Source organism: Neltuma alba, unplaced genomic scaffold (genome assembly GCF_004799145.2).
Source record: "Neltuma alba isolate B1F8T4 unplaced genomic scaffold, ASM479914v2 tig00010926_pilon, whole genome shotgun sequence".
Taxonomy (NCBI): domain Eukaryota; kingdom Viridiplantae; phylum Streptophyta; class Magnoliopsida; order Fabales; family Fabaceae; genus Neltuma; species Neltuma alba.
This window is the reverse complement of record NW_021635702.1, coordinates 40,600-53,578: the sequence shown is the minus strand read 5'-3', so window position 1 is coordinate 53,578 and position 12,979 is coordinate 40,600. Positions and strand designations below refer to the sequence as shown.

The 12,979-nt window shown below is 33.3% G+C and overlaps 1 protein-coding gene across 1 annotated transcript; it reads right to left on the bottom strand.

Moving 5' to 3' along the window:
- Positions 1 to 1,560: 1,560 nt before the first annotated feature.
- Positions 1,561 to 12,585, bottom strand: LOC114760003 (pentatricopeptide repeat-containing protein At1g62930, chloroplastic-like). The gene is made up of 3 exons (XM_028949242.1): positions 10,929 to 12,585; positions 7,452 to 7,516; positions 1,561 to 2,763 (listed from the first exon to the last, which is right to left on the bottom strand). The coding sequence occupies exons 1-3, from the start codon at positions 12,583 to 12,585 to the stop codon at positions 1,561 to 1,563; spliced, it is 2,925 nt and encodes a 974-aa protein (XP_028805075.1).
- Between the last annotated feature and the right edge of the window lie 394 nt (positions 12,586 to 12,979).

Genomic DNA, 12,979 nt, shown 5'->3' with positions numbered 1-12,979 from the left:
ATAAGACTATTAATTATAAAAATGACACAAATGATAACAGATGTCCTTGTGAATGACACCGATGTCATCTTGTGATGGTTGGATTGACCATGGCGTCATTCTCTCCTTGATAACAAAAATACAGTAAGAATTAGAGAACAAGTCTAAACATAAGGGAATACAAAAAACATTGGATACATAACAGTGAGATAAAAGAAAAAACTGTGCTTCCCTGAGAGCGGAAAGCTGTAAGTTCTAGACCCTTCATTCGAAATGGCAGTTGAAATGTCCAGTTGTAAAAAGTTCGATGATTCCAAAAGATGGAGATATGGATTGCTGGCCATCTGTTTTTGGTCTTGTTTAATTTAAAATCAAATATCCCGCATATTGCCTATGAAGTAATAATGTGGCCTCCCTCACTGATCTGTGATTGCTTGCTGAGTTGCAAAGATGCCGTTGAAGGTTGAAGGCCCTCTTCAGTTTCAACAATAGTTAAAGCTCTCCAAGTGGCTTTGCTGGTGACTTCATTTTGTGTAGTATGGATAACTGCAAAACGACTTCATTTTGTGTAACATGGATACCTGCAAAACAAGTCTGATTTCGAAGGAACCGCAAAGAATCCAGGAGGGCGCAAAAAAAAAAAAAAAAGAGCCCAGAAGTTACAACTAGGTAGCTTATGCATTGTCTAGCAAGGACAAACCTTCTGGTCACAAGTTTCCAATAGGTTTTAGGCTTAAACAATTTGGACATCGTTTGAACCAAAAACATATTGAATTAGGTCTAAATTCGGACCTTCCTGACATAGACCAAATATGTATCCTTTGAGTATTACCTAACAATTGCAAATGCAACCTACCTTTTCTTCTTAGTGCCCATATTTTTTAGTCGGTGAAGACAATTCCCACGTTTTCAAAGACAAAAATGCCAATGTTTTCCAAACAAACAAACACAATTCCTGCCCAGTTATATGTATTGCCTATTTCACTAGACAGGTTAAATCAGCCAAATGGTCCAAAGGAGCTGTAACTACATTGTTTACGGAGGCTACAACAGAGCTTAAATATAGGTAGACATATGAGCAATTTTCTGGTCTAGAAACATATTTAAAGCACCATATTTAAAGAAACTCATGGGCAAATACCATAAGCACAATTGTTTTTTTTTGGCCACATACCATAAGCACAATGAATCTATTAAAGATATGACTTGAACATTAACACATCAAGTCCATTCAGCCAATCAAATAATCCAACAATTTAACCAAATAGAAACCATCACTAGATAACCATTGAGGACAAATTTAAAAATTTGAACAAGTATAAGTAAATAGGATGAGAGTATCTAACCTTGTTTGTTTGAGAAGACCAATATCAATCATTTCATGAAGAATATTCTCTACTTTATCATTCTCTCTTTTTCCCAAAAGAGCTCGAAGAAGTATTCTATATGTTATTGAATCAGGCAGGCAGTCATTCTCTTTCATTTTTGAAAGCAAAGTCATGGCTTCACCAAGCAACCCTTGCCGACAAAGGCCATTGATCATATTGCTATATGTGTAGACATCTAAATGATAACCTTTGCTCAAAAGGTATTCAAAATCTCCCAAGCATCATTTACTCTATCACCTTTACACAAACCATAAATAAGTATGTTAAGTGTGCGCAAATTAGGCTGAACTCCCAAGGCAACCATTTGCTGAAATAATGCAATCCCTTGATCGATATTCCAGCTTTTGCAAAATGCATTTAACAAAATGTTATAAGTGACTACATCTGGGGCAACACCACTATCATGCATATCATCAACAAGGTCCTGCACAGATGACTTTTTTCCTAATCTGCACATGCCATGAATAGGAGAGTTGTAAGTCCAGGCATTGGGATCTACGCTTTTGTGACCCATCTCTTTAAACGGAACCTTAGCTTCTTCAACCATGTTGCTCTTACATAATCCGTCAATCAAGATATTAAAACTAACTACAGTAGGTGCCAGCCCACTACGAATCATCTTATTAAATACTTCTTTTGACTCATTAACATTGTCCATTGAACAATACCCATCCATTAATGAATTGTAAGTTACAACAGTAGGTATCTCGCCACATTTCATCATCCTGCCAAGAACAACTTCAGCTTCTATGATCTTTCCTTCTTTACAAAATGCACCAATCAATATATTAAACATATAAACATCAGGCTCGATGGCTATCAATAGTACCATTTCATGGAGCAACCAGTTAGCTTCTTGCCATTGTCCCTTGCTGCAGTGACCATGGATTAGAGAGCCATAAGTGACAATATCGGGTAAAAGTCCTTGATCAATCATTTTAGAATACAATGCATGGGCCTCAACAATTTGTCCACATTTGCAAAGGCTATCAATGATTGTATTGTATATGACTACATCAGGCTTAACTGAATGCCTCCCCATCTTTCGGAACAATTTAATGGCAGACCTTAATTTGCCCAGTTTACATAGCCCATTAACCAAAGTTCCATAACTAACTTCATTTAACTGAAATCCTTTGGCCATGATGTCATCATAAAAGTCCAATGCTTCTCCAACCTGGTTCCTAATGCACAGTCCTTTTATCAGCGTATTGACAGTCACAGTACTCGGTTGAAGACCCATCTTGTGAATCTTTCCCAATATTGAGAAAGCAGAATACATGTCACCCAAATGGCAGTAACAATTGAGCAAGATGTTGAGTGTAAATAAATCGGGTGTGAATCCCCTGAACTCAGCTTGTGCAAGCAATGAGATGGCAGTGCGATGATGTTTAGACTAGGCAAGTGATCCTAAAATCTTATTAATTTGGAGTATGGAAGGTGAGGGATGCCGATGGAGTAAGCGATTGAATGAAGCTACGGAGTCGTGAATGCTATTCACATTTGGGGTTTGAGAATGAGCAAAGAACTTGGGGGTGAGGGAAAAAGGGAAAGCGAGAATGACGGAAGATGAAGAAAATCGAACACAAAGAGGAAGTTGGGGGAAAAGCGTACCTCCTAGCGGCACACAACGACATACTCCCCGATATGAAATCTCGCCCTGGAGCACTTGACCGTGAAATGGGAGCAATGTGCCAGCGTCCGCTAAAGTTTTAAAAAAAAAAAATCGTTAAAATTATACAAACGGGGAAAAAAAGAAGAAGAAAGGGACAGTTGCTGTGTAGAATAAGAATATATCCCAGAAATTATTATTGATAAAATAATTCTTTCCAAACGAAATTATATAAGATCCAAAGTCAGGTATGAGAAAGCTTGTTTTTAAAGCAAGTAATTTCTTAAATCATTTTAATTTATAATTTAAAAATTTTAAACAAAATTTTTGTTGCAAACATTTATAACTTTGTGATCGACTATATATTTATTTAAAGAATTAATCAATTTTTCATTCAATTTTTTTATAGTAATATTAACTAAATTATTTAATTTTCTGTCCCGATATGATAAAGACATTAAACAAATAATTATTTATAAAAATAAAAAATAAAATTAAAGTAAAAGAAAAATTCTTAAAATTTTTAAAATAGTTTTAGCCAAAATTTAAGGATTTAGTATTATGAAAGGTAAATCAGTAAATAAAAAATAGTTTAACATAAATTTTAATTAAAAAAACATCTTTTTAAAATATTCTTAATGAAGTTAATAATTTAGACTTAAATTTATATTTTCAGAATAAAAGAGAGATCTATGTAATTAGAATAAAATATTAGGGAGGTTAGAATATTTTACTCTAAAGTAAAATAATGAGTGTTTTTCTATATATATGTGCAAACATATATATTGCAAACATATATATTGGGTGTCTTTTGTTTTTTAATTTTGTATTTATTAAAAGTATCAGATATTATATGATTTACTGGAAAAAAAATCAGATATCACATGATTAATCATTTAAAAACAATAATAAAATTGTTCTCATAAAATTATGTCACAGCAAACTTATGATGTGTTCCGTTAAAAATTTTCCCCGTCAAAATTTTAAATTTAAACAAATTATAGTAGAACAAATTGAGAACATTCGCATAGAAGGGGAAAAAAAATACTCTGCAACATATATATTTACTATTTTCTCAATATTAAATTTGCTAAAAGAAACAGGTATGAGAATATTGGCTAAGAAGGATGAAGTATCACTAGTAACAAGCACAAAGTCAACATACAATTATAGATATATTAAAAGATAAGAGGAAAACATTATTATTGGATCCTCAACCATTTTAATTGGAAACAAATCAATAAGCATTTGCTAACTACTCAAGAAAACCTTCATCATTTGTAAAGGCATAACACCAATTGAAGAAATTCATTGCTTCATTGTCATTGATAATCTTAACCTTATGAATCATCCATTAGGGTACTTTAAAGCATGATAAGTTATAACATTAGGTCGGTCTCCCACCACATTTCATCAACTAAAAAACAAATACATTCTCTCCGGTCCTAAATGTATTATTTTGTTGTTATTTATAAGTCTCTATTTATAAGTTTACTTGCACTCAAAACCCGCAAATCAAGAAATGCATTAAATTGATAATTTGTTCACATTTGCTCTTATTAAAAAAAGTATTAAAAATAATGGAGTATTTTATATTTTCTCTCACTTATTTCCTTTATCTCTATATGCATTTATGAAGTTAACAGGAACAAAATTGAAAAACATTCATTAATTACCCTGCAAATGATTTATGTTTAGAAATAAACTTTTCTAAATTGGGACAAAATGGTATAAACTACTACTTCTGGTCCTTAACATAGACCTCATTTAACTTTTATTTTGGTCTTAAATATAAGACTCTAATCCACTTTTTCTCTAATATTTATGTATTTTTTTCAAAATAACCCTTCTAATAATGGTAGTTCTAGCCAACAAACTTGATTAGCAAGGATATTTTAAGAAAAACAACATATATTTATTACAAATAACTAACTTAACTTCTTTCTTTAATTTTCTCAAATTAGTCAACTGGCTCTTATAATTAAGACCGGAGGTAGTAATAACTAATTTGTAGAAAAGATTTAGTTATTTTTATAAATCATGTGTTGATTTTCTTAGAATACATGTTCCAATCATTTGCATGAAAAACTACTCTCTTAATGAATAGTCCTCATCAATAGAGAGAGTGTGGGGGAAAAATATTAAATTTGGGAGGATTAAAGCAAATTCTTCAACTAGTTTTTCTTTTTTATATATTTAGAACCGGAGGAGTGTAAAAATTTCTCACAAACAAATAATTTTGAGAACTTCAATTATTTTTTTTGGCGTAAAACCTATGAAATTTCATTCAGCAACAAAACTATGTACGAAGTTTGAGAACTTCAACTAAGGGTATGTTTGGATGAAACCAAACCGTGGTTTGGAAAAGTGATTCTGGAGAATAGATTCTGGGAAGAATAGATTTTGGAAAAAATAGATTTTATGAAAAAGCGATTTTGAGAAGTGAGAGTGTTTGGATAGTTGTTATTAGAAACACTTTTTATATATACAAATTACTAAAAAAAATACATAAGTTAATATGATAATTACAGAAAAAATAGATTTTATGATATATTTTAATTTGAAGGAATAAAATTGTTAATAATATATTTTTTATTAACATAATTAATAATACATAAGATAATATAATTAATAAATAATTAATATGTATGTATATTTATAAAATATAAGATTAAATATGTTTATAAAAAAAATAACAAGATACATATCCTATAGGCTCTCATACTCCCTTTTTTCTCCAAAAGCAAATTTTTTTTGCTTTTTCTAAAACCATGCTTTTGGAGCCAAAACCATGGTTTTGGTTTTTGGGTGGGTGTTTGGATGATTTATTCTCCAAACCATGGTTTGGAGTGTCACCCAAACACAGTCTAAGTGAATCTAAATTATGCTACATTTGTACTCGAGCACACTAAGTTACTATTTTGGTATGAGGAAAAGGGAGCAAAGGAAAGGGGAAGAAAAATTTTAATGTGCTGCATTTAAAATAGTGGGGTTTTAAATTTAATAAAAAAATTAATATAAAAGAGGAATAAAAATTAATTAAAAACTTTTAACCCTATTTTTTTAATTTTTTAAATCAAGCTTATTAAAAAATTTTCTTTCCTCCCCTCCTCTTATTTTCTGTCATACCAAACACATCCTAATTATGAAGCAGAGGAGGCGGCATCACTTGATTCAAAATTAAAGAATAATGCACTCTGTAACCTAAAGAAAAATAAAGAAAGAAAAAGGAAGAAGAATCCATTGCTTTTTTTTTTCCCCCTTCTGAAAAGGCAAGGCAAGAAATTACTTTTCCGGTTCTTAATATAAAACATATTTAACTAATTTGATTAGATTAAGAAAGTTAACTAATTTAGTTAATTATAAAAAATATGACATGTTTTTTCTAAAACACCATAATTATTTTCCTTAATATTCTTTCTCTCTCTTCTACTTGATTAGGTTCAAGGAGTATCCATAGAGGTAATTTAGTAAAAACTGATAAATATAATAAATATATTTTATATTTAGGATTAAAATTAACTCAACAATTAAGTTTTATATTAAAAACTGAAAGAATATATTGCAAGTATTATCCCCAGGTTGCAACAACCTACCAAACTAAGCCAGAGGCCACGTTTAGATGGCTACAGTCTATCAAAAGCTGAACTATGCAATAAGTTGGGGGATCTCGTAATAGAAACAATGTGTTGCACATCTCGTGAGCATTCCAAGCAAAATGATCATCATATTGCTGAATCTCAAGATCCCAACTAGAATACATCAGAGACTGAGACTTGTATTAAAAGATAAGACCAAAACAATATTATTGGATCTTCAACAATTTTAATTGGAAACAACCTATTCAAGAAACTTTCAGCACTTGTACAGATAACACTAAATGAAGAGATTCATTGCTTCATTCATAATATTGACCATATGAATTCACCATCAGGTACTTTAAAGGCCTGTCTGGTAGAAAGAATTGATTGGAATGGAATGGAATGAGAAACTTCTATGCTGTAGCATATTTGGTAAGCACTGAAATAAAACATGGGTTGATGAAAAATTTTATGTTTGGTTGGATAAAAATGGATTGAAAAATTGTGCAATTTACCATGTTACCCCTAATAAAAAATATAATATTGTTAATAAAATGCTTTTTAACGTTAAAGAATAATATTATTATCAAAAAAATTCAATAATGCAAAAAGTTAAATTATAATAAATTATAATTTAAATAAATAAATATAAATACTCAATATAAATATAAAAATCATCATAGATTTTCATAAAAAATACGGAAAAACTAATTTGGAAATCCTTATGATTTATACTGGTTTTGAATTAGGTCCTTAAGGTTTTTTTATTTTTTTTATTGGATCCTTAAATTTTTAACCATTAAAGCCGTTAGTCCTTCCGTTAAATTAGAATGTGCAATGTTAAAAAGTTTTGTTACAGTTTATTCCCCGTTGTTCTCCAGAGGACCAGACCTCATCATTCCTTCTCCCCGCTTCAGCCATGTCCCATTTCCTCAGAAGCAAGAAGGCCCATGATTCTGAGAACGCAAGTCCAAGCACAAGCTCATTCATCGAATTCCTAAAAACTTCTAATTCCAGCTACATCCCCATTTGTGCATCTTAGGGCTGCATATGGATAGGGTTGGATAGGGCAAGCACCCTGCCCGATGCTCAGCTCGAAAGATAAGCGAGCTACAAAAACCAGCCCAACCCGATAGAAACCCTAACCATTTTGGAGTGGCCTTGGGCAAGTTTTCTTGCCCAACTTAGTGACATCTTGCCCATATCATTTATAGAAAAAAAATTCAATTACCATGCTTTGAGACAAGGTGAGAGGAAAAAATTTATCACAAATGACTCAATCACTCATATATGCAAGGCTTATGTAGTCTTGTTCTTCAGCCTTCGATTTCTTATGGGAGGTAAAAAATTATTTAATAATTAAAACATTTAATAATTGAGCTAATTCTATAGTTTAATTCTTTAGTTCTTCATATAGTTGGCGCATTCTTATAGTCATGTGAAAACACAAAATTTGAAAGGCGGTTTTCCTTTTTTTTTTTTTTTTTTTTTGAAATTGGGGGTAAGAGGAAAAGAAGGAAATTTGACTAAGAGCAATTTAGCACATTTAATCTTATATTTTGATATTTGGTTCTTTTACATAATTATAATTTTTATGTTCCTTTCATTTTTTTCTAATGTTTCCTAATTTTTGTAGCAAAAATAAAAAGGGATAATTGTTCAAAATAATATAATATTATGTATTATAATATACATAATTATTTTTTTTTCCTGGCATGGCCAAATGGGTAGGGCAGCATACTAGCCCACGGCGCCCTGCCCATGAATTAGCCCTGCTCAAAAATGTCCTTTTTTGTTTGGACAGTTTTTTTTTCAGTTGGGCTGGGCGTTTTTTTCACGGGCTCGGATAGACATATTAAGCATGCGAGCCTAATACACACCCCTAATCTCATATACTTGTCCTCACCTCCATATCACCCATTTGCCTTCATCCATGAAATATCTCGTGGCCTCTCTCATTGCTCTGCCATTCTGATAACACAATCTTGCTTCTCCAGATCATCACCTCGCTTTGATATTTTAGTCCTCCGCGCTACTACTAAATGGCTCTTAGAAGGGTCATTGGCACATCCCTCACTCCTCTCTAGTAGGGGTGTTCATGGGTATGTACGATAAATTTAGGACTTTAAATTGAATGAGAAATACTCACCATGTTAGAAATTATGGCCCAGGAGGAATTAGCTACGGCTACAATATGCATCCATCTAGCTCCTTAACATGCATGTAAAATCTACCAAAAGATGCAAGCTGTTTTTTCAGCTGCGGGGCTAACGAGAACTTTAATGAGTTCCTAAATCCCAACTCGTCAAAATATTAAGGAATAGACCCTCAATTTCACACAATCCAAAACTCTGCAATTATGATGTAACGCTCTCCAAGTGTCTATTAATCCACAGGATAGGGTACTATAAACCCAAAAACTGAATACAGAATAAGACTATTAATTATAAAAATGAAACAAATGATAACAGATGCCCTTGTGAATGACACCGATGTCATCTTGTGATGGTTGGATTGACCATGGCGTCATTCTCTCCTTGATAACAAAAATACAGTAAGAATTAGAGAACAAGTCTAAACATAAGGGAATACAAAAAACATTGGATACGTAACAGTGAGATAAAAGAAAAAACTGTGCTTCCCTGAGAGCGGAAAGCTGAAGCTCTAGACCCTTCATTCGAACTGGCAGTTGAAATGTCCAGTTGTAAAAAGTTTGATGATTCCAAAAGATGGAGATATGGATTGCTGGCCATCTGTTTTTGGTCTTGTTTAATTTAAAATCAAATATCCCGCATATTGGGTATGAAGTAATAATGTGGCCTCCCTCACTGATCTGTGATTGCTTGCTGAGTTGCAAAGATGCTGTTGAAGGTTGAAGGCCCTCTTCAGTTTTAACAATAGTTAAAGTTCTCCAAGTGGCTTTGCTGATCACTTCCTTGTGTGTAACATGGATACCTGCAAAAAAAGTCTGATTTCGAAGCAACCACAAAGAATCCAGGAGGGAGAAGAAGAATAAAAAACCCAGAAGTTACAGCTAAGCAGCTTATGCATCGTCTAGCAAGGACAAACCTTCTGGTCACAAGTTTCCGATAGTTTTAGGCTCAAACAATCTGGACATCGTTTGAACCAAAAACATATTGAATTAGGTCTAAATTCGGACCTTCCTGACATAGACCAAATATGTATCCTTTGAGTATTACCTAATAATTGGAAATGCAACCTAATTTTTCTTCTTAGTGCCCATATTTTTTAGCCAGTGAAGACAATTCCTACGTTTTCAAAGACAAAAATTCCAATGTTTTCCAAACAAACAGACACAATTCCTCCCCAGTTACATGTACCGCCTATTTCACTAGAAAGATTACAATCAGCCAAATGGTCAAAAGGAGCTGTAACTTTATTGTTTACGGAGACTACAACAGAGCTTATATATAGGTAGACATATGAGCAATTTTCCGGTCTAAAAGCATAATTAAAGCACCATATTGCATCAAACATACAATTTCAATTCATTACCAGCATCAATTTCTAGCAAACGTCACGTTCCCATCTTTAAAGTAAGAAGAAAAAATTAGGCAAGAGATTTTCACGGGCTCAAGCATCACGTGATTAGTTCACCTCACGCCCTGTTCAATAAATGAGAAAGCATCAACAAGGACTATGACGCAAGAGGAAAATAAACAATATTTATTCCATTTGCCAGATACAAGGAGAAAGTATCATCAAGCAAATGCAAGGTTAACACTAGTGTACTGGCCACTCCTAAACCTTTATTTATGCTTAGGCAACCAAATACGTCGAGACATCAATTTCCTTATTCTTAAAACAACCTAACGAACAATCTTTGTTGGCCATAATGTCCTGAAGGGAACTATTACATTAGATTACAAACTCTATAGAACAACATTTAAGCTATAATTAAAACAGTGAAAAGTGCTAATACTTGTGCAAGAACCTAGATGCGTCTTAGAGTTATGAAAGACACCTTACTGTGAAACAAAACCCTCCACCAAAAGCCTTTTTCTATTGGAGGAGTTAGATGCCAATGAAGGTGATAAATTGATGCAGAAATAAACCATAAATAAAGAAAGAACAATGTCATGTTCAGACCAAAACGAAACTCATAGGTACATACAATAAGCACAATCGTTTTTTTTTTTTTGGGCCAAATACCATAATCACAATGAATCTATTAAAGATATGACTTGAACATTAACACATCAAGTCCATTCAGCCCATCACATAATCCAACAATTTAACCAAATAGAAACCATCACTAGATAACCATTGAGGGAAAATTTAAAAATTTGAACACGTATAAGTAAATAGGATGAGAGTATCTAACCTTGTTTTATTGTTTGACAAGACCACTATCAATCATTTCATGAAGAAGATTCTCTACTCTATCATTCTCACTTTTTCCCAAAAGAGCTCGAAGAAGTATTCTATATGTCATTGAGTTAGGCAGGCATTCATTCTCTTTCATTTTTGAAAGCAAAGTCATGGCTTCATCAAAAAGCCCTTGTCGACAGAGGCCATTGATCATAATGCTATATATGTAGACATTTACACGATAGCCTTTGCTCAAAAGGTATTCAAAAATCTCCCAAGCATCATTTAGTCTATAACCTTTACACAAACCATCAATAAGTACGTTAAGTGTGTGCAAATCAGGCTGAGCTCCCAAGGCAACCATTTGCTGAAATAATGCAATCCCGTGTTCGACATGCTGGCTTTTGCAAACTGCATGTAACAAAATGTTACAAGTGACTACATCTGGGGCAACACCACTATCATGCATATCATCAACAAGGTCCTGCACATATGACATTTTTCCTAATCTGCACATGCCATGAATAAGAGAGTTGTAAGCCCAGGTATTGGGATCTACGTTTTTGTGACGCATTTCTTTAAACAGAACCGTAGCTTCTTCAACCATTTTGATCTTACATAATCCGGCAATCAAGATATTAAAACTAACTACATCAGGTGCCAGCCCACTACGAATCATCTTATTAAATACTTGTTTTGACTCCTTAACATTGTCCATTGAACAATACCCATCCATTAACGAAGTGTAAGTTACAACAGTAGGTCTCTCGCCACATTTCATCATCCTGCCAAGAATAACTTCAGCTTCTATGATCTTTCCTTCTTTACAGAACACATCAATCAATATATTAAATGTATAAACATTAGGCTCGATGCCTTTCAGCATCATTTCATGGAGAAACCAATTAGCTTCTTCCCATTGTCCCTTGCTGCAGTGACCGTGGATTAAAGAGCTATAAGTGACAATATCCGGTAAAAGTCCTTGATCAATCATTTCAGAATACAATGCATGGGCCTCAACAATATGTCCATATTTGCAAAGCCTATCAATGATTGTACTGTATATGACTACATTAGGCTTAATTGAATGCCTCTCCATCTTTCGGATCAATTTAATGGCAGACCTTAATTTGCCAAGTTTACATAGCCCATTAACCAAAGTTCCATGACTAATTTCATCTAATTGGAATCCTTTGGCCGTTAGCTCGTCATAGAAGTCCCATGCTTCCCCAACCTGGTTCCCAATGCACAGTCCTTTAATCAGCGTATTTAAAGTTACAGTATCCGGTTGAAGACCCATCTTGTGAATCTTTCCCAATATTGAGAAAGCAGAATACATGTCATCCAAATGGCAGTAACAATTGAGCAAGATGTTGATTGTAAATAAATCGGGTGTGAATCCTCTGAACTCAGCTTGTGCAAACAATGAGATGGCAGTGCGGTGATGCTGAGCCTTGGCAAGTGATCCTAAAATCTTATTAATTTGGAGTATGGAAGGTGGGGGATGCTGATGGAGTAAGCGAATGAATGAAGCTATGGAGTCGTGAAAGCTATTCACATCTCGGGTTTGAGAATGAGCAAAGAACTTGGGGGTGAGGGGAGAAGGGGAAGAGAGAATGATGGAAGATGAAGAACATCGAATACAGAGAGGAAGATGGGGAAAAGCGCACCTTCTAGTGGCACAAGAGCGCATCTTCGTTGCAAAACAGTGATGAAAATCCAACCATGATTTCAGAAGTGCTTTTACGATTTACGAAGTAAATATGTGAAGGAATTTGTCTCGTTTTCCAGAGTTACCAAACACCCCAAAAATGACCAAATTTTAGAATTTTGATCAACAAATTAATATTTATCAAAAATTTTCAAGTACGTAGTTAATTTTTTTTTTATTTTTATATCTTTGTCTCTTTTGATGGTATGATTCTGCAAATTTAAATCACAAAAACAATGTATATTTACTTAAAGCAACGAAATTCAATGAAATATTTGTCTAAATACTAATAATGGGCATTAAATAAAAAAATATTGTACATTATAAAAATTCAATTATAATTTTTTATTTGATCAAACTATGTTAGCTTGGTCCA

Coding starts and splice junctions, on each gene's coding strand:
- LOC114760003 (XM_028949242.1), bottom strand. CDS start 12,585: ATGCGCTCTTGTGCCACTAGAAGGTGCGCTTTTCCCCATCTTCCTCTC. Junction 7,517..10,928: donor TCATGAAATGATTGATAGTG/GTCTTGTCAAAC, acceptor TTGCGTTCTCAG/AATCATGGGCCTTCTTGCTT. Junction 2,764..7,451: donor CGGGGAGAAGGAATGATGAG/GTCTGGTCCTCT, acceptor TCACTTGCCTAG/TCTAAACATCATCGCACTGC.